The following is a 23,709-nucleotide window of genomic DNA, read 5'->3' as shown; positions in this document are numbered from 1 at the left end:
GACGCTAATTAGACTGAATTAAACGTCGCTATAAACACATCAGTGGCTCATAAACGAGCATCAGTGAACTTTCGGTTTTACATTTTCTTCGCACAATATATATATATATATTTTTTTTTTTTTTTCTTTTTCTTTTCTCCTTGCATTAACTGTCTCTGTGGTCCAGTAAACCGACATGAACCTACTGTACGTGCACGTGACCGGAATCTGACACCAGAGCGCGCGAGCTGAGCGCACCTCCCTTGCGCGGTACATGTGACACGTAAAACATGCATGCTATGTACACGTCAGCTTTAATGACGAAGCATTTTATTTATTATTAAAAACAAGCCGTGTCATACGTTTTTAATACAGTAATGTGGTGTATTGATTTTATTAAAATTAATAAAATACTGTGAGCTATTTTATTCATTTGTTTTTTTTAATGGTGCATAAATTGCATAGTTGATTGTATTGGTTATTATACATTTTTGAGTAAAATAACAGAAAAGAGAACGGAGGAAAAAAAATACTATTCTGAAAGCTTGCCATATTAATATTTAGTTGGTATAATAAATATTCATGAGCTAAGTTTTTTCTTTCTTTTTTTTTAATATTCACGAGCTAAGTGTAACTCTAAAATGTGTCTTAGATGAACATGAAATAGGAGGGAAAAAAGAAATGAGAACTGCATTAAGGACTGGAAAAAAATAGCACTGAAAGCATTCTATTTATTACACAGTGTAACAATGCAATAGAGTATTCTCAAATAAAGACATGAAAATAGCACAAGCTACATTTTCTACCTGATCTACAGGTTAACAAAATCAGTGAATCTAAACCAGTTAATAATACAGCTTGAATTATAAATACAATGCATGAAAGCTAGCTGATTTATTTTAAACTTCATGTTCTACACCTTCACATGTATTCGATGCACAGTGTTTCATTTATTTCGGCTCCTGTAGATTCAAAGGCATGTTGTTTTGGTGCAGCTGATCGTCCTGATCTTCTGTGGATGTAGACGATGCACAGAAAACCAAAGATATCATGAAGCTCTGACTTGGCTTTGATAAACTAAAGGTACAATTCTGCTCATTGGTTCAGACATCCACAACCCTGCTTTAAATAAAACCCACATTTTGAAGATATGATTCTAAACAGCATATGGACAGAATATGTATTATTACTCATCTGTAGTGATTTCGGGTCCCTGTTTAAGGCACATAATGTACAGCTCGATGTGATAACAGTCCAGATGTAACAGTCCAGTGTCTGGGGTCAGTTTTTCTTTTAATCTTATATGTGTCCATGGAGCACAAAAACTGTCTTGTCTCTGGGGTATATTTGTAGCAATAGCTAAAAATACATTGTATGGGTCAAAATTATTGATTTTTCTTTAATTGCAAAAATCATTAGGATATTAAGTATAGATCATGCTCTATGAAGATGTTTTGTAAACTTCCAACCATAAATCTATCAAAACTGAATTTGTGATTAATGATATGCATTGCTAAGAACTTAATTTGGACAACTTTAAAGATATTTTTTTTATTATTATGATTTTTTTAGCACCCTCAGGCTCCAGATTTTCAAATATTTGTATCTCACCCAAATATTGTCAGATCCTAATAAACCCTACAGCAATGGAGAGCTCAGTTATTAATCTTATTTAATCATTCATGAATAAATCTCAATTTTAAGTATTTGACTTTACGACTGGTTTTGTGGTCCAGGGTCACATATTATTGCATCTTATATGATTTAAAAAAAAAAAAGTTTTACAATTTTTACTCTGAATGTACAGCACTATGTGATAACAGTCCTTCATGCTAACAAATCAGCACAGTGAGTTAACAAGAACGACAAAGGTGCATCTTTAACAAAAGCAGCAGCATAAAACGGCAGAACACTTAAACACTTTGTTTTAACTCACTCAAACTCTTAAAACATTAATTATAGAGGCATAAAGTCTCCATCCTAACAAACAAACCCCTGTGATACAGGAGCAACACTGCACTGCAAATCTAAAATATTCACTTGTTTTTTTCTTTTTCAACACACACAACCGCCTCGTTTTTAGTGTTGCCGTAAAATGCAGCTGAATAGTGTGTCTGAAACACGATGAGGTTTGAGTAAACTCCTCCGTTATAGTGTTACACAAGACATCACTCCACTACAGCACTACAATCAAATCTGCACAATTACCCAAACAACAAACTCAAGTCCAGGTCACATTTCATACCCAAATCAAAAGGAAAACACAAGAAATTATGTTTTGCAAAAGAAAATGAAGCCCATTTTTAGGACAATTACTTTTTAAGATTGTGGCATTACTTTTATGACATTTCAGAAATGAGAATTTACTCATGCTTCATCATGTAAACAGATTTGGAGAATTCTCTTGCTCATCAGTGGATGCTCTGCAGTGAATGGGTGCCGCCAGAATGAGAGTCCAAACAGCTGATGAAAACATCACAATAATCCACAAGTAATCCAGTCCATCACTTCATATCTGGAGAAGTGAAAAGCAGCATGATTTTGTCTGAGCTATGATTAAAATATATTTTTATTATTATGATATTTTCTCATTTTATTTGTATTATTTTATTGTTTTAGTGGATCTGTAGATAGATAAGTAGATGGATAATGCAGAGATAATACACATTGTTCCTGTGGCTCAGTGATAGAGCATTGCGTTAGCAGCGTAAGGTTGTGGGATCGATTCCCAGGGAACATATGTCAGGTAAAACTGTTAAATGCATAAAAAATAAATAAAAACAAACACTGATTATGAAAGAAAAGAGCTCTAAACAAATATGTGGGTGGATTTCAATGTAAAAGACATTAACTGCTAGACTGGATTACTCGTGATGTTTTTATCAGCAGTTTGGACTCTCATTCTGACGGCACCCATTCACTGCAGAGCATCCATTGATGAGACAATGATGCAATGCGACATTTCTCCAAACCTGTTTTGATGAAAAAACAAGCAAAAACAAATTCTTGGATGTCCCGAGGGTGAACACAGCCTTTTTTGATGAACTGTTCCTTTAGGCTAATTTCCAAATGACATCATCTTGACCCAGACCGTTCTGCATGAGACTCACCTTTATATGAAATCCCTGATCATTATTAAAATAAATGTACCTCCTGATAGTCTCCGGCTATGCAAAAATCTGAAATACTTTACAGTAGTTTATGATTGTCTCAAAATAATACACGTATAAATTAATATGTTCGAAATAAATGCATTGGGGACAAAACCCTGCTGATTTGGTTTAGTTTCCTGCAAGTGTCTTGGGTGTAATGACATCATTCTCAAGCACAGTTTAAACTAGAAGATCTGATTTCAAGAGTGAATTTGAAGTTCTACATGCAGCGGGTGACCTTTGTGATGAAGATTAGTGCTGTGTTTCAGAAAAGTGCATCACTGAAGCGCAGCCTGTAGAACGCCTCCTTCACCTCTTTTTCTCCAACGGCTGATTCGGCTCCTACTCTCAGAACTGTGCTATCCGGGACGTCCCCCTTGATCTTCCTCTTGGTCAGAATCACTGGATCCATCTCACTTAATTCTGCGTGCTCTCGTCCGTCCGGTCCCGTCAGAACGAGGTAGCCAGCATGACGGCCTCGCTCAAACAGTGTCGCTAAACAGATGCAGAGATCTTTATTTTTGAATGAGCCTGACTTATAACATGTTGCAATATAAAGATGCAAACTTTTAACTCCATATATGCCTTAAAGGTACAGTGTCAAATAAAGAGAGAAAATCGTCATGTATAACGATCTATAATGCAGCAAAAAAAAGAGAGATACCTTTAAAAGATATGATGTTCTGTGCAGGATTTCTTCTTTCAAGCAGCAGTTGGGAATATCGAGGATGCAGCAGGAATGATGAATGCATCTGATTCGGAGTATGAACAAACACACATCAGTGTCTCTTTTCTGCAGGTGTGTGTGTGTTTGTGTGTGTGTATTTACGCTCTTACAGTCTGGTTGTCGTGACTCGGACTCCGTCCCCAGATCATGAACACTGAGTAGGTGTTCAGTGTGAGGACGGATGCCGGACGAGGATTCGGAGTCCAGAACAACAGATTCATCTCCCACAGGATGACTCCAGAGCTTCCACTGAGGACCAAGACCTAAAACACACCAGAGAGAGAGAGAGAGAGATGATATAAACATGCACTAATGTCTAGGGTCAGTTTGTATTTTAATCACATATGTGTTCCTGGAGCACAAAAGCAGTCTCAAGTCGCCGGGGTATATTTGTAGCAATAGCCAAAAAAATGTATGAGTCAAAAATAGATTTTTCTATTATGCCAAAAATCACTAGGATATGAAGTAAAGACCCTGTTCCATGAAGATATTTAGTACATTTCCCACTCTAAATATATCATACTTCATTTTTGATAATATGCATTGCCAAGAACGTAATTTGAACAACTTTAAAGATGATTTTCTCAATTTTTTTTTGTTTTTTTTTTTTTGTGCACCCTCAGATTCCAGATTTTCAAATAGTTGTATCTCAGACAAATATTGTCCTCCTAACAAACCACACATCAATGGAGAGATGATTTATTAATAAATTATTCTCAATTTAAAAAAAACCTGACCTTTACTTAATAAAATGTTTTGTAAAAATTACCAATAGGACAAAACACAAACATTTCAGCTCAAGGTCTTCTTTAGTGCATTGATTCAATCCCTCCACCCACATTTTAAGTCATTGATTATATTAAATCTTTATATGGAATTTATTCCTGTGATGCGCAGCTGTATTTTCAGCATCATTCCTCCAGTCTTCAGTGTCACATGATCTTCAGAATCATTCTAACATGAGGATTTACTGTTCAAGAAACATTTCTGATGATTATCAGTGCTTTTTTCGGGATTCTTTGATGAATGGATTGTTCAAAAGAATCTGAAATACAAATATTTTGTATTGTCTTTACTGTCACTTTTGATCTACTGAATGCATTCTTGCTGAAAAAAAAAAGTATTAATATAAATTATTATTAATTTGTTTAAAAAAATCTTACTGATCCCATTTTACTTTTGAACAGAAGTGTTTTTACATATGATAAAAACAATAAAAAAAATCAACACATACATACATATATATATAATTTATTTTTTTTCAATTACAAAATTATCAATTATAACACATTTAATCACTTACTCTTTTGGTTTCTCTGCCAATCTTTTCCTCTATCAATATGTCTGGAATTCCATCTTTGTCGAATTGTCCAAATGTTGGCACACTAGACAAACACAGAGGAATAAATCAATGTACGGCACAGAAACCTTCCAGTGGTTTGGATCGGTGTTTTAATGGCACCTGAGCAGATCGCTGGTGTTGGTGCTCCATGCCATCTTCAGTTTGTCTGTGTGCAGCAGAGACACGCTGGAGTTCGTCTGGACCAGCAGTGATGGAGAACTAGTGCCAGGAACAACCATCACACGCTTCAGAGAATCAGACCTGCAGTGAAGCCAGCAGAAGTGAGAAATGAGAAAGGAAAATCAGAGAAAGAAAGAGGATACGGTTTAACACCCAATGTGTGTTACTGATAGAGGGAGATCAATCCAGTGGTTTTATCAGATTTTTCCTTCCAGCTTTTCTCTTCCTTCAGCTCAGACTTCAGACCGGCCAGAGCTGTCAGATGTCGCAAACTGACCGCATAGAGTCCAGATTCTGTGGAGAGAGAGAGAGAAACTGCAGTTCAGAGACATAAAGGAGAAACAGTAGAGAAGAGATGCTGAAATCCACTACACACTTGTGAGTAACAGCAGGTACGGAGCACCACTGGCCGTTCTGAACTGCTGGTGACCAAACACCTCGTACAAATCAACATTCACCTTCAGGCCGATCTGATCACCTGACTGTCCTGAGAAAAACACCAGCTCGCTCTGAAAGAGGAAACGGATCAGAATGTACGTTATCACACAGTCTTCAGTGTGTGTGTGTGTGTGTGTGTGTCGTACCGGTACGGATGTGAATGATGTCGCGTCAGGATTATATGAAAGTATGGCGAAGTCGTCTGCTTTATCAGCGTTCAGATCCTGAATGCTGATCAGCGGCAGATTTCCGTTCAGCACAGTAGAACGTGACCGCTGCCACCTGACCACACCTGATGAAACAAGACATCAAAACCTGTCTGAATGCACTGTTGATTCAGACAGAAAGTACTGAGGCTGTATTATTAAGATAGTCATACATTACTGCTCAAGCATTGTATTTTGAAGAAGAAGAAAATAATACTACTATTCAGCAAAGGTGCATTAATCTGATCAAAAGTAACCGTAAAGAGATTCATAATGTTACAAAAGATTTAAAAATCAGGTTTAATTTGTTAACATTAGTTACATACATTAGTTAAAGTAAAAATGGACAATACTTATAGATTTATGCATCTTAACTAATGCTAATCTCAACATTTAATAATAAATAAGATCGAATGTTGTATCTGTTAACATTAGCTCTGTGAACTAACAAAAAACACAGTAAACTATATAAATGCTATAAAAAAGATTATTGTTAGTTAATGCATTGACTATTGGCAAATGAGACATTATTGTAATGTGTTAAAAAGTTTTCTGTTATAAATAAAAGCTGTTCTTATTAACTTTGTTAATCAAATAATCAAGGTTTGTCATGGTTTTTATGAAGCAGCAGAACTGTTTTAACATTGACAATAATAAGAAATGTTTTCTCATATTAGAATGATTTCTGGAGATCGTGTGATGGAGTAATGATGCTGATAAATTCAGCTTTGATCACAGGAAGAAATTACATTTTAAAATATATTTCACATACAAAAACTGGTATTTTAAATTGTAATAATATTTCTTTTTTTTTTTTACTGTATTTTTAACTAAAAAAAAAATGCAGTCTTTATAAGCATAACAGACTTCTTTCAAAAACATTAAAAACAGGAGTTTATACCATAATATTTAAATAGTACTGTTCCAAATACATGGTGTTTTTTTTTTCCTGTACCTGTCTTTTTATCAACAGCTGTGAGATTGTCTGCGTGAGCGACCAAACATCCTGTTCCCTGACGTCCGAGGCCCTTTACACCACACTCCACCCAATCTAATTCAGCAGCTAGAGGTCTTTCCCAAAGCGCCTTCCCATCAGTGCCATCAACAGCCGTTAAAACCAGACATGGGATTGAGAAATCTGAAAAAGAAACATGATCTCCGGCAGCATAATACACAATATAGCAGCAGCTCTCTTGTCCCTTGTGAAGATTTTTTTAGGGGATAATGACTTCAATTTGGGTCTGATCCTCTTACATAACTATCTGATCAATTCAGCCATCTGAACTTCTTTTAAGATGCTTTTGTGGTGTTTTACACATTATTGAATAGATTTGTCTCTATGAACAACAGCAAGCGGTTTAGTACAGGTGTGTTTTTGGGCTTACCTTCACTCAAACACGTGTTGCGGCTGGCTTCAGAGTCCTTGTAGATGAACAACACATCCAAGACTTTGTCTTCATTTGTGTCCTCAACAGCCAGGAAGTCATACGTGGCTACAGGAGAGAAACAGTGTCAGTGTCCCATCAGAAATGAATGTAACTCCTGTATTGTGCATGTTGCTCACCTGCGTCAGGTAACGTGTGGTTCCAGGTGGAGAAGTATTGAGGCCGTACGGGGCAGGGAAGGATGAATGAAAAGGTGAAGACCACTGCCAGACACAGGAGGAGAGAGAGGAGTAATGCAGCGGTGCGCCACCCCGTCAGGTGAGGCAAGCCAAGCTTTTCTGAGCAGCTTTTCTTCTTAGACACGCCCCCTTCTGCCTCTTCACCCTTCAGAGGCTCCGCCTCTAAACCACTCCCTGGTGCATCTGCCATCTCAGAGCAGCAGACCTCCACAGCACTGCAACACAGAAGCAGGTGAGACATAATCATCTGATGATTATCAGAAAATGAGGAAAAACAAGAAACTAGCACAGTTAGAAAACAGTCAATCATATGTTGTGCATAATATTTGGGTTGTATTCCAGAATACAGTTTAATCATTTGACATTAACAAGCCTACTGTTTCATATTTGATATAGTTCTAAAGCATCTAAATGATCAAAACTGAATTGGGAAAATAACTGTCACAGAGTGACAACTCTCAGTGATTTACAACCGATCAGAATTTCATCTTACTTTCTGGCCATATAAATATTAGCATCTGTATTAAAAAGCATATTTTGCTCAGTTTTTTCCTCTTTTAAGTATGAGTATGAGTATGAGAATGAGATTGTATTATATGAGCCATAAAAGCCTGACATATCATATAAGATACTTAACAAACAAAAAAAAACAAAAAACATGCAAACTTTCTTTACAGATAAAAAATAAATAAATACTAAAGGTTTAATAAACTGTTCCATAAAAAAAATCTGACTATTAGGCATTACTGGATAAATCCAAATATGTGTTTTTGTAATCTTAAAATCAATTTTAATTCTGCAGATAATTATCTGCAAGTCTACTTAAGCACAAAATGTTAAGACCGACCAAATGTTATTTAAAAAATCATAATGACATCATTTTAAACATGACTAAAAAAAATAATATAAAAATATATATTTAATGCTTAATTAAAATCCAGTAATAGTAATTTCATATGGCACTCATAGGATGTCTTTTTATTCTTCAAATACTGAGCAAAAATAACAATGAAACAGATTCAGGTCACAAAATGCATGAATCCAAACATGCAAAAGAACACAAATCTCCGTAATAGCTGACTCAAATTAATGTAATCTACGTGGTTAATCACCATAATCAAGTAAACAATGAAAGAGTATCTAATTCTTCTCTCCTACCTGAATTCAACCGTGTATGTTCAGTGACAGCAGAAGCATCTAAACTCATGCACACTCAACAGATCCTGCTTCTGTTCCCATCCAGAGTGTTCTGCGACAGACAGGAACTGCTGTTCAACATCCAAACCAAAAACACATCAACATAACACCTAGAAGAGCCCGGGGCCAAACAAACACCTCTGTTCTAGAAACTGTCATTAGGATGACAACAACATTTAACAACAGCACCACACACACACACAGCACCATGTGTATATATAATGATTTTTAAGGTATAAAATCCATCCTTAACTTGTTACATGGCATTAAATAGCAACCACAGTTTAACTAAACAAAGCTTATATATGTCTTTTCACATTCGCTAAAAAACAAAGCTGTGGCTAACATAAACAGAAATCGAGATCACCTGTTGTAGAAAAATTGCTAGGTTTGTCTTAAATCTTAGTTAATATGACATCAGCTAGCGCATCTCTTTTTATTTTTAATCAACAAGCCTCTCTTGTAGACCAAACAGAAACCAAGTAAATTAATTAAATAGCGGTAGTTTTGGTAAGACACATCTTTGTCTGATCAAAACAAACCTGGTGAATGACAGATGCTTCTGCTCCTCGAGGGGCTGCTGAGCGGGTTTGACCACGAGACCTCCGCGTACGGCGACACGACTGGGACAAAAGAGCGAGTTTGTCACAATGGATTATTCTGCGAGGAGGACAAAAATGTAACGTCGTTTAAAATTACACGCTGAGAAATTATAAAGAAAGCGTTTTACTAATTGTACGCATAGCGCAGAAATGTAAGTATTTTTTTTGTGTTAAGGCTATCGTCTTAATGTCTTGCAAAAATTGCTGTATTAAAATAAATTACTTTAAATTAGTTAATTAGTAAAGCATAATTTTGTAACTGCTACATTTAATATTACTGACGTTAGTAAGCATGTTACAGGTTTTGTTATGCATTTGAGTTTCTTAATTATTATTATTTATATCATAAAACAAACAATACAAAAATGTAATAAAATAATAATAATAACTGTATTAAAGTAATACTTTACTTAGTTACTTAAAATATATTACTTAAAAGATTAGTTACAATTTATATTTGTAATTGCTACATTTTAGTAAATTTGTTACAGGTTTTGTTATACATTTGAGTTTCTTAATTATTATTATTATTACTATTATTTATTTAATAAAACAAACAATACAAAATATATAATAATATTAATTATAATATATATAAAAATATATTATTTAAACAATTTGTTAAATTAAATATTATTGATGCTAATATGTTACAAGTATTGTTATACGTGTGAGTTTCCTAATTATTATTATTATTTATTTTAAAAAAAACATAATACAAAAACAAAAAAAATAATAAAAATAATATAGTAAAATATAAACCATTTGTTAAATTAAATATTATTGATGCTAGTATGTTAGATTTGAGTTTCCTAATTATTATTATTATTTATAAAAATAAAATAAAAAGAATACAACAACAACAACAACAACAATTATAATATAGTAAAACATATTTATAAAAGACACTTCCCCTTTAAGATTGCGTAGCGCGCTCTTATTGGCCGCTCACTCGTTTGAGTTCGTTGCTCTTTCGCTAGTGAAGAGAGAGAGAGAGAAAGACGACGGCGGCGGCGACAGACAGACAGATACTGTAGCGAAGTGGTTCGCCGATGATTAAAACTTTCATTTTAGGGTAAAATCACCATCACCTTTGTAAGGCGAACGAGTTAATCGTTCAGGATGTCGGCCCAGGCTCAGATGAGAGCTTTGCTGGACCAGCTGATGGGAACGTCGAGGGATGGTGAGTGTTAGCCGCGTGCTAACGGCTCTGAGAGGATTTCTGAAGGCCGCGCGCTCAGATTAACCCAATCCAGAATATAATAAGACAGACAAATATTACAATCAATGTCTTAAGCGATATATCAGAGTCTTAAGATTAGCTAAATGCAGCAACACTTCCTCTTGAAACGCTTCAGTTTAATGTTTGTGTCCATGAAGGGGAGTGATGACGTCAGCGGGACGACGTCACGGCTCCGTATGCTCAGATAATAATCAGTAGGTTGAGAAATTATTCTATTTTTTTTTAGATTATATAAGAATTGAAAACATACAGACATCCCATTGTGCCTTCATATGTAACTCGTAAGTAATTTGGTAAAACTACTAAAAATTTTAATGTTGTTATTATTAGTGAGTGATAGGTCATTATGACGTCAATGTCAATTAATTAGCTGATAAATTTGACAGCCTTGTCAGTGGTTTTTATTGTAAAATATTACAGTTAATATTATTGAGTAGTGAATGCTGCGTATATGTTTGGGCAGTTGGAAAATATCTTTAGTAAATCAATATTTTGCAAATTCAAATATGTATAAAATATATTTTAAAAGATGAAGATTTATACATGAAGCATTTTCAGCCTCCTCTCCTCCTTATCAGCTATTAATAATGGGATTTCGTATATGAAAGTTAATTCCCCCGAAAATGGATGCAAGCATCAAATCTGAAAGAGCATTGCCAAGAGGAAATAGGACTTTTAGATTTTGTGAAGTGATTTTAATCAGCTCAAGAGGATTTTGCTTAAGATAAGTAAACAACAGAAGGGACTTGAGCAGATGCACTTGAGTTTGTTAAATTGAGTTTTACTGGCTGTAAGAAATCTCACCCTCCGTGTGAATGAAGCGACTGTCTGTGTGAATGCTGAGATGAATTCATATGCTTCCCGTACATTTGTTTCATACAGACTGAACAATTGTGGCCCCTTTATTCTATTCATTAAGGTTCAGTGTATGTTTGCCAGCCTACATCTGCAAGGGAGTTGCAGAAAAGCCTCATGTTCATCGAGCCGTGAGTCACCAATGCTTTTTAAAGCTGTTATGAATATGAAAAAAAAAAAATACTGTTTGCTTTCCAGCAGTAACTGTGTTACACATCACGCTAATTGGTAACGTAAGAGTGAGCAGAGAGGATACGAAGCTCCTGCCCAGGCGGATGTAGTTCAGTGATGCTGCGCCTGAGCGGCTTTCCTCAAATCTAACTTTAACAAAAAATAAAGGAAAGAAAACTCAAATACCTCCGCCGACGTCTTCACCTTTATTCTTCTGTATCATTCCCAACTTCCTCATTACAGGTTTGGGCAAGAAAAGCTTTTCCCTTTAAACTTTTAGAGGCTGGGACCGCAGGAGGGGTTCTGAATGGGAGAGACCTCGCAGTGTGTATCAATTAACCTTTCACTTTAGTTCTCTATGTCTTATTTCAACTTGGTCAACTGTGGTTTAATATGCACATTAGATTATGTACTCGTGAGGGATAGTGCTATTACTGAGTACAAGATGGCTCTGTGAAACATTTCTCTCTGATCTGTTATCCCATACATGTTTGCACTCAATTGGCTGTTATAAAAGCATAGATGCATCATGCAAACTAGGGCTGGGTGATCTTAAACATTTGATGTTTGGGTTTTTTCCCTTGGATTTATAATATTTCGCAACATTTTGAATAGCAGTGCAATAATTCTAATCCTTATATTGTAACCATTTAACTTCTCAAACGTAGTGTTTCTGATTTAAATTTAATTTGCACATTTACATTTTCATGTATTAATTGATTTTGTAATACTTTTTGCTTATGTTGGTGCATGCAAACTAAATGTCTTGCGATCATTTTATAAATAATAATATCTAACTAAATTATGCCTTAAAATGCAGAAAAATATCAATATATTTAATTATTTTAGCTATATCACCCAGTCCGAATGCTCACTGTAGAAAACATCAGTCCATTTATATGGTGGCTGTACAGAATAAATAACTAATAATAACCGGGGTTCATGATCAGACCCTACCTCTTTATTTTTAGACATTCACATTAAGAAGCCAGTTTAAAAAAGCGGCCTTGGGTCAGTGAAAGTTAAACATCTCCAATCTACCTGACTGAAAAGCCTTTACTTTCTTGTGAAACACAGTTTATATCTGACACTGTCAAACACACACTCTGTATATGTCAGAACTCATGATTTCACTGCAGTGACGGGCAGGTGTGTGACCCTTGGCCGCAAAGTTAGCAGTGTGTAGCAGAAGCAGTGTGTGTGTGTGTGTGTGTGGTCTCATTCAGTGTCTCTTATGTGCTGTGTCCTTACAGGAGATGAGACGAGACAGCGGGTTAAATTCACAGACGAGCGCGTCTGCAAATCGCACCTGCTCAACTGCTGCCCGCATGACATCCTCTCTGGAACGGTAAGAGAAAACATATTACAGCAGTGGATGATGAGTGTTTGTGCAGCACATTGATGAAGCTGTGTGTGTTTGTAGCGCATGGACCTAGGCGAATGCTCTAAGATCCATGACCTGGCGCTGAGAGCAGACTATGAGATCGCGTCTAAAGAGAAAGACCTGTTCTTCGAACTGGATGTAAGTGATTCGGTATTAAGTCGAGCTCATCTGCTAGAGCTTTCAATGAATTTGCAGCAAGGGGTTTTTAAATTCTGATGCTCAATCTGTGTTGTGTTGTGTTGTGTTGTGCAGGCGGTGGATCACCTGGAGTCATTTATAGCTGACTGTGACCGCAGGACTGAGTTGGCCAAGAAGCGTCTCGCTGAGACACAGGAAGAGATCAGCGCTGAGGTGGCCGCAAAGGTATGAAGTGTGGAAAAATTGTAAGTCACGGTGATAAAAAAAAGAAAAAGTTTTTAAACTATAATAGCCCTGATTATTACAACCCTAAATGTAAAAAAAATCATTTTTGCCACTATCGAGCCTTTATTTACTTTTCTCAGTTTATGAATAATCTGATCTTTTGTGAGCAAATAAAATGAGAAAATTGATGCTGTGTATTAAAGTCCCTAGATTATATAAAGAACTGATGGAGTTCTGTGTCTCATTTACCTTGTGTTTGGTTGGCAGGCAGAAAAGGTTCACGAGTTGAACGAGGAGATCGGGAAGCTGCTGGCGAAAGCTGAACAGCTCGGCGCTGAGGGGAATGTGGATGAAGCCCAGACAGTCCTACAGGAGGTTGAGAGAGTCCGAACTAAGAAGAAGGATGCAGAGGTTCATCAACACACTATATTATTTATTTGCAAGCTGTCAGATTTTACCCATTTATCTCTCTCTTACTCTAGTGTGAGTTTGTAGTGTTTTCTGGATGTTTCTCTGACATAGGTAGTATTTTCTCTGTTTGATGTACAGGAAGAGTACAGGAATTCTATGCCCGCCTCCAGTTTCCAGCAGCAGAAGTTGCGCGTCTGTGAGGTTTGCTCCGCCTATCTTGGTCTTCATGACAACGACCGGCGTCTCGCTGACCACTTTGGTGGCAAACTGCACCTGGGCTTCATCCAGATCAGAGAGAAGCTGGAACAGCTGAAGGTAACGGGTCGGTCAGAATCAGGTGCCGTGGGGGTCATTGGTTTAGAATAGTAAGTGACAGTGGAGCATTTTCTCTCTACAGAAAACTGTGCAGGACAAACAGGAGAAACGGAACCAGGAGCGACTGAGGAGGAGGGAAGAGCGGGAGAAAGAGGAGAAAATGAAAAAACGGTGAGAATGTTTTCAACATTTTCATATGATCTGGTGCATTTCTGAGATTCCTAATTTTTGTGAAATATACTGTAGAATCATTATCTTTGTCTAGTTTGCCTATTTGTTTTAATTTTTTATTTTTTGTGTGTGTTTTGAATTAAAAATTCAAAGAAATCACCTGTTAAAATCATTAGTTTTGAGACTATTTTATGTGATCGTGTGCATTTCTAAGATACTAAACTTTTGTAAAATTCTGTAAAAAAAAAAAAAAAGTCTGGTTTGCTAGTTTATTTTCATACAATATTTAAATGTATGCTATTTATTAATAATAATTATAAATATGTAAATTTTCTTTTTTTTTCCAACATTTTGTCTTTCAGTTTTTGAAGTTCAAGGAAACCCACTATTAAAAAGACAAATTTTTATTATTTATTTAAAGATTTAATAAGTGCATGAAGTTTCCAAAGTCAGTGAGTAGTCAGTTTAAATAATAGTGATTGCAATGTTGACCAAAATAATTGTTATTCTTGTCTGGTTTTCCCTGTAGGACTAAGTCACGCAGCCGAGAACGCAAGAGGTCAGTTGCTCATCCACTTGTTCATCCAGCATTTATTTTCATGTCCATTATGTCACTTATTACAACAAACATGCAAATCAAGATCTGAGGTTGAGTCAAAGAACATTGTGCATTGGCCAAAAGTACATAGTGCTACGTAAGAATAATGGTTTCGACAGTCATGGAAATGTCAAGGCATTTAAAATTTGGAACTTCGAAGTGATTTAATAAAATCTTGAAACATTTAGAATTTCTGTACTCTGCTCTATAGTAGATTTAGGCTCTCCTCTCTCCTATAATAGGCTCACCTCTAAAATATTTCATTGGCCTTTCAACTGCTTTTGGGTTTAAATGTTAAAACGACCCTAAAAAGCCATAGCATTGAACAAATAGTTCTTTCAGTTGTACTTTTAGTACTTACTAGTTTGCATATTAATCAGAATGATTAATTCTCAGATCAGCCTAGATCAAAATAAAATCCATATCTTAGAATTGCAAATGACTAAAAGATCAAAGAAAACAGGCTTTTATTGTAGCATTGGACATTTCTCTATTCTCAAGCAGTTGTTCATTTTTTTTTTTTTTTTGCCACTGTTTCTAGGTCTCGTTCTCGCGATCGTGATCGAGAGCGCAAGCGCCGGCGTTCCCGATCCGCATCACGAGAGAAGCGGCGTTCCCGTTCTCGCTCCAAAGAGCGCGACAGACGCCGGCGGCACCGGTCTCGCTCCAGATCCCGCTCGCGCCACAGCCGAGAACACTCACACAAGTAACAATGAATACTCTTCCTCTCTCATTCATATGAAGCTTTGAAAAGCCTGAATTTTGCTTTATTATAGTTTCTGAAATGAATTCTTTGCTGTTATGATTTATTTTATCTTTAAGGGAAACTGTTCTTAAATTTCTTTTAGTTTCTGTTTTAAGTTAATATTTCAAGTATGGTGTTCACCATCAAAATAGGCAAGATTGGCATTAAAAAGCAAACAAACCCTCAGTCATCTTGCAGTAACGGTTGATTGCTGTGTGTCTAGGTCTTCACGGGACCGTGATCGCGAGAGAGACAGTAAGCACAGTTCTTCCGAGCGGAGATCAGACGGGATGAACGGGAGGACGGAGTCTCGCCGTCATGATGACAGAGAGGCTGGAGAGATCTGAATCATCTCACTCTACCATAACAAACACACACAGCGCGCTCTCGTACATATACCCACTTTTTATTTATCATGTTTGCTTGGTCTGTAGTAAACTGCCCGTGCCCTGTTTCATTACAGTCTTTGTAGTCTTTAATATCTCAGTCCTGTGAGACTCAAACCTGTCGGATTCACTGTCAAATGTTGAAAGGACAATTGTATGTGGAGGTATTTTTAATTATTTAGTTCCTTTTCTCAAAAGTATGTACTGCCACTTTTTGTTGCGCCTCCATAATGTGTTTTTTTTGGGGGGGATTGGGATTTTATTTTGTACTGTTTGTCCTGAGTGGATGTGCATGTTTTGCTGAAGGCTGTTCTGAGGTCAGTTTAAGTCCCCTTTGTTTAACTAGAGCTGCAGTATTCCCTCATAGAGAGACGGAGAGTGACTCTCTTTGTATCAATAGCAGAGGCGTAGAAATTTAATTAATCTAAACGAGTGAATCCGTCATGGCATATTGTTTCAGATTTACCATGTACATGATCTTTTATAAGGCTGGTTTGATTTAATGTTGTCCTTATCAAAGTGCATTAAATGGTTTTATGAATTTAAATGGTGTTTGTCATTAATCAGGGAACTTTTACATATTCAGTGTATTAGTTGAAAGTCACTTTAATGGTTTGGTCACTTTTTACCAAATAAGATGAGTGTTTGTGTATTTAACATTGAACCTGTTTTATTTATTCCTTTAGCCTGTTTAATTTGATATGCAGTAAATATTTAGAAATACTTTACAAAATATTTTTTTCATAGTTGAAGCTAAGTGGGTAAAGGCTAAATGGTATACAGATTTGTCTACTGAGCATGCGCACATCAATGTAGCATAATTTTTGTCGCGCTGTACAACTATTTTTTTGCATTATTGTAAGGAGTCGGTGAAGTAGAACTTGATAAAATAATATAATAGATAGAAAATAAAATCGAGAAAATTATAAATTTTTGTACATTTATTTTAATACAAAATAGGCGTTTGATGTATTTAAAAATATTACTCTTTCATGTTAGATTACTGTTGATTAAATGAACGTCTAGCAATATTTTTTTCCAGTTAATGCCATGGATTCATATCACTATACTACCCGGAATTGTTTTTAATTAGTAATCAACCTTAAATCTATAAGTTGTTGTATATAATAATATGAATTTATAATAGGTTTTATTTGTTTAAATTGCCGCTAGTGTTCCGTTTCTGTACGTCATTACGCTGTAGATCGTCACCTCCGGGCGACGTCACCGTGACGTTACAGTCAAAACAACTGAAACATCATGCTAGCGTCTCAAACCCGCGAGTAAAATGTCGTGTTTTTAACAAACGCCGATGAAAACGTCAGAGATTTGACATCTTAATGTCATGATCGTGGTGGACTATGAGTTTGGCAGCGTTTTATTCGGAATAAGGGATCAAAAAGTGATCATAAGAACACGAGCGTCGCGACCGGTTTGCTAACGACAGGCGTCAGTCCAGTAGTTAAACCCGGTAGGCTTGAAATCATTCACATTTTACTTTTAAAGCATTAAGTGTAAAGTCAAATGGGCTTCATTAAGCGCCTGTAGACGTACAGAGCACAGATGTGTCCGTCACATGTTACTTTATACAGTTTCTCTTCTAATCACCATATGTTTTAGATTATTTTGACTCGATTTTGTTGATTCGTTATCTTGTTTGTTCAAATTACTTAAGTTTTATGTTCACTGTGATGCTAGACGAGTTTGAATCATCTTCCACAGCTGTCAAGGGCTGATCAGAGTCCAGATGTGTGTGTTATATCAATTATGCAGTCTATATTTGAGTGTTATTGCACACATGTAGTGTGTACTGTAGTCCTTTAATGTGTTTTATCAAGTGAAAATCTAGTTGATGTGTGTGTGTGTATGTGTGTGTGTGTGTGTGTGTGTGTGTGTGTGTGTGTGTAGTGAGAGGTTTGCTCCAGGCAGGTATCTGGGTCCCCGGGACGGGCCGGTGCTCACCGAAGAGACGGGGAACAGGATCGGGAAGCAGGGGGGAGCGGCCACCGCAGAACCTGTGGAGAAGATGGCAAGCAGCCCCGAGAAAAGCTCCTCGGCACAGGAGCTAAAGGAGCAGGGCAACCGCATGTTCCTCAGCCGAAAGTACCAGGAGGCTGCCACCTGCTACAGCAAAGCCATTGTGAGTGGAGCACGAGTTTGCACAGTAATGTAAAATTACATCTGAGGGATAACAAATACCTTACTAACACCTTACTTTAAAAATTTGTGACCCTGCACCACAAAAACAGTTATCAGTAGCACAGATGTATTTGTAGCCAAGGCTGGATTGGTAATCGTGCTGATGCACTTAAAGGGTCAAAATTAATGGCATTAATCACTCACCCTCATGTCGTTCCAAACCCGTAAGACCTCCGTTTATCTTCAGAACACAGTTTAAGATATTTTAGATTTAGTCCGAGAGCTCTCAGTCCCTCCATTGAAGCTGTGTGTACGGTCTACTGTCCATGTCCAGAAAGGTAGGAAAAACATCTTCAAAGTAGTTCATGTGACATCAGAGGGTCAGGTAGAATATTTTGAAGCATCGAAAATACATTTTGGTCAAAAAATGACGACTGCTGACGTATGATGCTGCTGATGTGTTTTCTGGTGCGCCCAATAACAAAGATAACAGGCAGCATCATGAACATACTCACAACAGACCCGGAAGAGAAGACAATCCTGAATAAAGTCGTAGTTTTTGCTAATTTTGGACCAAAATGTATTTTCGATGCTTCAACATATTCTAACTGACTCTCTGATGTCACATGGACAATATCAAATGATGTATAAATCTCAATAAAAAAAAATTGACCCTTATAGTGGTCCAGGATCACATTTTTATGTACATTGGAGAATTTTTTTTTTTTAAATTGTGACCAGTGATATTGTATTTTGTTGAAAACCAAGGTTTTTTTTTTTTTTGTCTATTTGTTAATGAGTAATTCAATTTATAACAATTATTTGTAATTATAAAATTCATCCTTTGGGGTAAAATGGCCCACCAGATTTTGCAAAGAAAGCTTCAAGTGACATTTTGTTATTTGTGATATTTTTAAATGTAATACTTATTGTAATTAATAGGGTTATCATTCAGTATTTCTATGAATTTCTCAAACATCTTTACCTTTCATTAAAATCTAGACTGATTAAATTATATCCTGTTATGTTTAAATGTTAATGTGCCTGTATTTAAATCATAGACTAAATTTACATTTCAGATTAACCTCTTTCACTGGGATTATTTTATTTTAATTTTAAAAATTTTTATTCATGTTTTTATTCAGTAAGGATGCATTAAAATGATCAAAAGCGACAGCAAAGACATTTCTAATGTTACAAAATATTACAGCTTTATATTCACCAAATAAAGCTAATAAAGCTATAACAGGTTTTAAAAAAATGACGAAGCACCTCAACTGTTCTCCGTTTAGATGAAAAGTTCATTCATGTTTGACATCCAGGAATACATTTAACTCCTCAAGTGGAGACTGTTTGGATATTCTTTAAAAACTCACATGATTCCTACATGTGCTGTACTGAATGTGTTTCTGCTGTGTGTAGAATCGTAACCCGTCGGTGGCCGTGTACTACACTAACAGAGCGCTGTGCTACGTGAAGCTGCAGCAGTACGACAAGGCGCTGGCCGACTGTAAACACGCCCTCGAGCTCGACAGCCAATCAGTGAAGGCACACTTTTTCCTGGGCCAGTGTCAGCTGGAGCTGGAGAATTATGAAGAGGCCATCGGCAATCTACAGAGAGGTACATATGGAATTTGAAATATGAGCTAAACATTGGAATTAGAATATTGATTAAATAGATTTTTTAGGATGACTTTAATAGCACAGTTCACCCTAAAATTAACAATTCCTAACCCGACTTGTTTTATTTTTGCAAACATGTTTTTTTATTATTATTTTTTTTTTATGGCGCTCTCTTGCTCTATCTTTTTTGTGTGTATATAAAAGTACTTGTCAAATGTTTACGAAAATTACGAATTTAAATATTTTTATTAAGTGTCATGCTTTCCAAGGCTGCATTTATGTGCTTAAAAATACAGGATAAAACAGTAATAATATTACAAATTAAAATAAATGTTTTCTATTTCATTAAATGTAATTTATTCCTGTGATACCATGCTCAATTTTCAGCACCATTACTCCAGTTTCCAGAAATCAATCTAATATGCTGATTTGCTGCTCAAGAAACATTTCCCGTTTATCAATTTCGAAAACAGTTGTGCTGCTATGTATTCAGAAAGCATGATATACTATCATTCAAATGCTGTGTGTGTGTGTTTGTTTAATAAAAAATAATGTTTTTATTCAGCAAATACACATTATTGATCAAAAGTGACTGAAAAAACATTTGTTACAAAATATTCTATTTCAAATAAAAGTTCTTTTGAACTTTCTATTCATCGAAGAATCCTGAAAAAACATCCATATTAAAAACTGACACCATACTGATTTACACCAATAATGATTGATCAGCAAATCAGCATATGATTTAACGATTAAAAGCAGTTTTCTGTTGTATGTGATGTTTGGTGTCATTTGATGCAGTTAGTAATGACTTGTTTTTGTAATAAAATAATGTACATCATCTGTGCATGCCTATAAACAATCATAGGTATAATCCAGACGCCTAAACAGACATCAGACATCGGTTGCAGTCAGTGTTCAAATGCATGAACTCATGAATGCATGTGTGATGAACTCGCTCTTTGAAATGCTTTTTAGCTTATAACCTGGCGAAGGAACAGCGGTTGAATTTTGGAGATGATATCCCAAGTGCTCTTCGCATTGCCAAGAAGAAACGCTGGAACAGCATTGAAGAGAAGCGAATCAGCCAAGAAAACGAGCTGCACGCTTATCTCAGCAAACTCATCCTGGCCGAGAAAGAGCGGTGAGGCTCACATCAGTCAGTCATGCGGATCTGTGTAGAGAATCTGAGCTGTAACATCTGTCCGTCTGTGTGTGTGTGTTCAGAGAGTTAGACGACAGCGTGAAGCAGTCCGACGACAGTCAGAACGGAGGCGAGATCAACAAGCTCAGATCCAAACACGTGAGACACACATTCAAACACACAAACATCTCTGAACGGTGGATGCTTGATGAACTGATGTCATTTCCTGTGCTCTGTGCTGCTCCTGCAGGATAAATATTTGATGGAGATGGACGAGCTTTTCTCTCAAGTAGATGAGAAGAGGAAGGTATGGAGAGATCATGTCAGATGTTGTGATTAACATCTGTCATTGGTCAAAATAACTGTATATTAAGCACCAGTGTGTGTTTGATTGGCTGTTGTGCAGAAGCGAGAGATCCCGGATTATCTGTGTGGGAAGATCAGTTTTGAGCTGATGAGAGAGCCCTGCATTACTCCTAGCGGCATCACCTACGATCGCAAGGACATCGAGGAGCATCTACAGGTGTGTGCACAAACACGCATCGCATTCGTGATCACCGTCATCTCAGTGGAGCTGGTTTGGCCAGTGCAACAATTCTGCTATTTTTGAGGCGCTCCGATTTCTGCCGGGTTTCTGTCTTTTATGTCAGATTTTATCTTAGTTTTTTGAGTAATGTGACTTCTATGGAAGCCAATTTCCTCCAACTGCAACTTCTTATCTCGCGATTCTGACTTTTTTCTCAAAATTGGGAGATATAAACTAAAAATTTCGAGATATTAACTTGCAGCTGCAAGTAATAAAGTCAGAATTGTGGTATATAAACTATAAAATATAAAGCATTTTTTTTTCTCGCGATTGCGCGTTTGTACCTCGATTCTGATTTTTTTTCTTAGAATTGCGAGATATAGAGTTAGAATTGCTAGATATAAACTCACAATTTTGAGAAATAAAGTCAGAATTTTGGGATATAAGGTCATAACTTTTTTTTGCAATTGCAAGTTTGTACCTTACAATTCAAAATTTTTTTGTTTTATAAAGTTCAGTTCTGAAGAGAAAAAAAAGACTGATATGTTCTCAGAGTTGTGAGTTTATACACAATTCTGAGAAAAATATGTCAGAATTGTAAGATTAAAAAAATCACAGTTACCTTTTTAATTTTTTTATTCATTGGTGGAAATGGGCTTTCATAGACTTCTCTTTTTAGAGGGTCAGGAAAATGATGCTGTTAATGGCTGAAAAATGACAGATTGGCGGATCAGATTTTTTTTTTTTATTCAGAAAATTATTATTATTAAATACATTATAGTATTTTTTTTTTTGTCCTTTATTTTTTTTATTTGTCTTTTAGTTTTAGTAACTTTAGTACTTCAATTTAAACTTTTTTCAGTTAGCTGCCAAGACAATGTTCATCTTTTCATCTAATATTCTATTTTTTTTTAGTGCTATTTCAATTATCGTGTTTGGTGTCATTATTTACAACATCGAGCTCATAGGCTGTAGAAATAGATTTCATATATATATTTTTTTTATATTCTCTGTTTCCATTTAATTTTAATTCAAGTTTGAGTAAGTTTTTTTGTATGTTTAGGGTAGTATCACTAGGTTTCGAAGCGTTTAGTGAAGTATTCTCTCTCTGTAGCGTGTTGGCCATTTTGATCCAGTGACCCGCAGCCCGCTGACCCAGGATCAGCTGATCCCCAATCTGGCCATGAAGGAGGTGATCGATGCTTTCATCCTGGAGAACGGCTGGGTGGAGGACTACTGAACACACACACACACACACACACACACACTCGAGCGGACCCCAGCGGTCTCCTCACGCCCAATCGAATCCTCTCCTGTATGTTCATGCACTTTAATCAGTGGAGCTTTGCTGTGGAGTATCTCACCTGCAGGAGTCACCTGACCCTCTTTCTCGCCATCTTTCCACTGTCCTTCTTTTCCAGACAGAATAATCGCCCCGTCCTGCAGGTTTAGTTCAGACACTTGCTTTCAATCGGAAACATTGGCTAATGTTAGCTGCACGTTATGATGCTGTAATTTCTCATTGAATGTTAAAATAGCAACATTATTGATGACACTTCACTAATAATCATTCAGAGGAAACTTGCGCAGGTTGGTGTGTGTGTGTGTATGACACCTACGAGATCTATATGCAGAATGAATGCGATATATGCGAGTGTAAAAAGTTCTAACGTAAGTAGAATGTTTCTAAGATGCTTCTCGAGCTTCGGGTTCTAGCAAGATGCCGATTTTTTTTTTTTTTTTTTTTTTTTTTTTTTTTTTGTAAAGAGCGTTAAAACATATTCAGACATCCATGTACCGGCTGCCAATCACTGAAACCGAACTGAGAATCTGTGGCATGCAGATGACATCATCATCATCATTATGGTGTATTATATGTTAAGTCTCACTATGTGTGTGTCTGTGCGTTATAACGAGAGGTAAGTGATTATTTCACACTATTGATTTTGTCTATCTCTTTGGACCTGTGGGGAGTTTTCTGTTTCCTGTCATGAACACACACTTCCTGTTTAGTATCATTATTTTACAGAGAGCCCTTGTTAGCCGCTGGACTTCAGAGATCCCAAACTGTTTGTCCGGCTGGGTTCAAATATTCCCCAGGTGTAACGAGTTTAGGCTGGATGCATGTTCAATAAATGTTCTTTTTGTTTCTTTTTGTAAAAAATGGGTTGAGTTGAGTCTTATTCTT

At 36.4% G+C, this 23,709-nt stretch overlaps 3 protein-coding genes across 8 annotated transcripts; 2 read left to right on the top strand and 1 right to left on the bottom strand.

Moving 5' to 3' along the window:
* Nucleotides 1–690: 690 nt before the first annotated feature.
* On the bottom strand, nt 691–9,542 carry fam234a (family with sequence similarity 234 member A). Of its 2 annotated transcripts, none has more exons than XM_026200596.1 (13): nt 9,388–9,542; nt 8,807–8,916; nt 7,589–7,863; nt 7,410–7,517; nt 6,980–7,162; nt 5,965–6,110; nt 5,757–5,889; nt 5,548–5,674; nt 5,321–5,461; nt 5,162–5,243; nt 3,969–4,121; nt 3,796–3,889; nt 691–3,626 (listed from the first exon to the last, which is right to left on the bottom strand). In XM_026200596.1, exons 3-13 carry the CDS (start codon nt 7,836–7,838, stop codon nt 3,397–3,399), a joined length of 1,647 nt encoding a protein of 548 aa, XP_026056381.1. In that variant the 5' UTR covers nt 7,839–7,863; nt 8,807–8,916; nt 9,388–9,542; the 3' UTR covers nt 691–3,396. The 2 variants fall into 2 exon arrangements, with proteins under 2 accessions (XP_026056381.1, XP_026056382.1); XM_026200597.1 differs by having other exon boundaries at nt 3,796–3,883.
* Nucleotides 9,543–10,432: 890 nt separating this feature from the next.
* Nucleotides 10,433–16,636, top strand: luc7l (LUC7-like (S. cerevisiae)). Of its 5 annotated transcripts, none has more exons than XM_026200609.1 (11): nt 10,433–10,630; nt 11,610–11,676; nt 12,970–13,064; nt 13,140–13,238; nt 13,353–13,463; nt 13,731–13,874; nt 14,013–14,189; nt 14,272–14,360; nt 14,890–14,919; nt 15,500–15,664; nt 15,927–16,636. In XM_026200609.1, exons 1-11 carry the CDS (start codon nt 10,628–10,630, stop codon nt 16,048–16,050), a joined length of 1,104 nt encoding a protein of 367 aa, XP_026056394.1. In that variant the 5' UTR covers nt 10,433–10,627; the 3' UTR covers nt 16,051–16,636. The 5 variants fall into 5 exon arrangements, with proteins under 5 accessions (XP_026056394.1, XP_026056395.1, XP_026056393.1 ...); XM_026200611.1 differs by lacking the exon at nt 10,433–10,630 and adding an exon at nt 11,960–12,040 and having other exon boundaries at nt 11,551–11,676; XM_026200610.1 differs by lacking the exon at nt 11,610–11,676.
* Nucleotides 16,637–17,298: 662 nt separating this feature from the next.
* Nucleotides 17,299–23,681, top strand: stub1 (STIP1 homology and U-Box containing protein 1). Its single transcript, XM_026200618.1, has 8 exons — nt 17,299–17,560; nt 17,998–18,229; nt 19,651–19,849; nt 20,830–20,995; nt 21,079–21,154; nt 21,246–21,302; nt 21,402–21,518; nt 22,636–23,681. The coding sequence occupies exons 2-8, from the start codon at nt 18,116–18,118 to the stop codon at nt 22,759–22,761; spliced, it is 855 nt and encodes a 284-aa protein (XP_026056403.1). The 5' UTR covers nt 17,299–17,560; nt 17,998–18,115; the 3' UTR covers nt 22,762–23,681.
* The last annotated feature ends 28 nt before the right edge of the window (nt 23,682–23,709 follow it).

This window comes from Carassius auratus, chromosome 24 (assembly GCF_003368295.1).
Source record: "Carassius auratus strain Wakin chromosome 24, ASM336829v1, whole genome shotgun sequence".
NCBI lineage: Eukaryota > Metazoa > Chordata > Actinopteri > Cypriniformes > Cyprinidae > Carassius > Carassius auratus.
The sequence above is the reverse complement of the archived record's forward strand: the minus strand, read 5'-3'. Positions and strand labels throughout refer to the sequence as shown.

What these genes read in the sequence shown, in the direction of transcription:
- fam234a (XM_026200596.1), bottom strand. Translation starts at nt 7,838, where the DNA reads ATGGCAGATGCACCAGGGAGTGGTTTAGAGGCGGAGCCTCTGAAGGGT. An exon ending in CCACACGTTACCTGACGCAG is followed by an intron (nt 7,518 to 7,588) that starts GTGAGCAACATG and finishes TCTCTCCTGTAG; the next exon opens with CCACGTATGACTTCCTGGCT. An exon ending in CATCATTCACATCCGTACCG is followed by an intron (nt 5,890 to 5,964) that starts GTACGACACACA and finishes TTCCTCTTTCAG; the next exon opens with AGCGAGCTGGTGTTTTTCTC.
- luc7l (XM_026200608.1), top strand. Translation starts at nt 11,535, where the DNA reads ATGAATTCATATGCTTCCCGTACATTTGTTTCATACAGACTGAACAAT. An exon ending in CTAAGAAGAAGGATGCAGAG is followed by an intron (nt 13,875 to 14,012) that starts GTTCATCAACAC and finishes TTTGATGTACAG; the next exon opens with GAAGAGTACAGGAATTCTAT. An exon ending in CGCAGCCGAGAACGCAAGAG is followed by an intron (nt 14,920 to 15,499) that starts GTCAGTTGCTCA and finishes CACTGTTTCTAG; the next exon opens with GTCTCGTTCTCGCGATCGTG.
- stub1 (XM_026200618.1), top strand. Translation starts at nt 18,116, where the DNA reads ATGGCAAGCAGCCCCGAGAAAAGCTCCTCGGCACAGGAGCTAAAGGAG. An exon ending in ATCCTGGCCGAGAAAGAGCG is followed by an intron (nt 20,996 to 21,078) that starts GTGAGGCTCACA and finishes GTGTGTGTTCAG; the next exon opens with AGAGTTAGACGACAGCGTGA. An exon ending in ACAAGCTCAGATCCAAACAC is followed by an intron (nt 21,155 to 21,245) that starts GTGAGACACACA and finishes CTGCTCCTGCAG; the next exon opens with GATAAATATTTGATGGAGAT.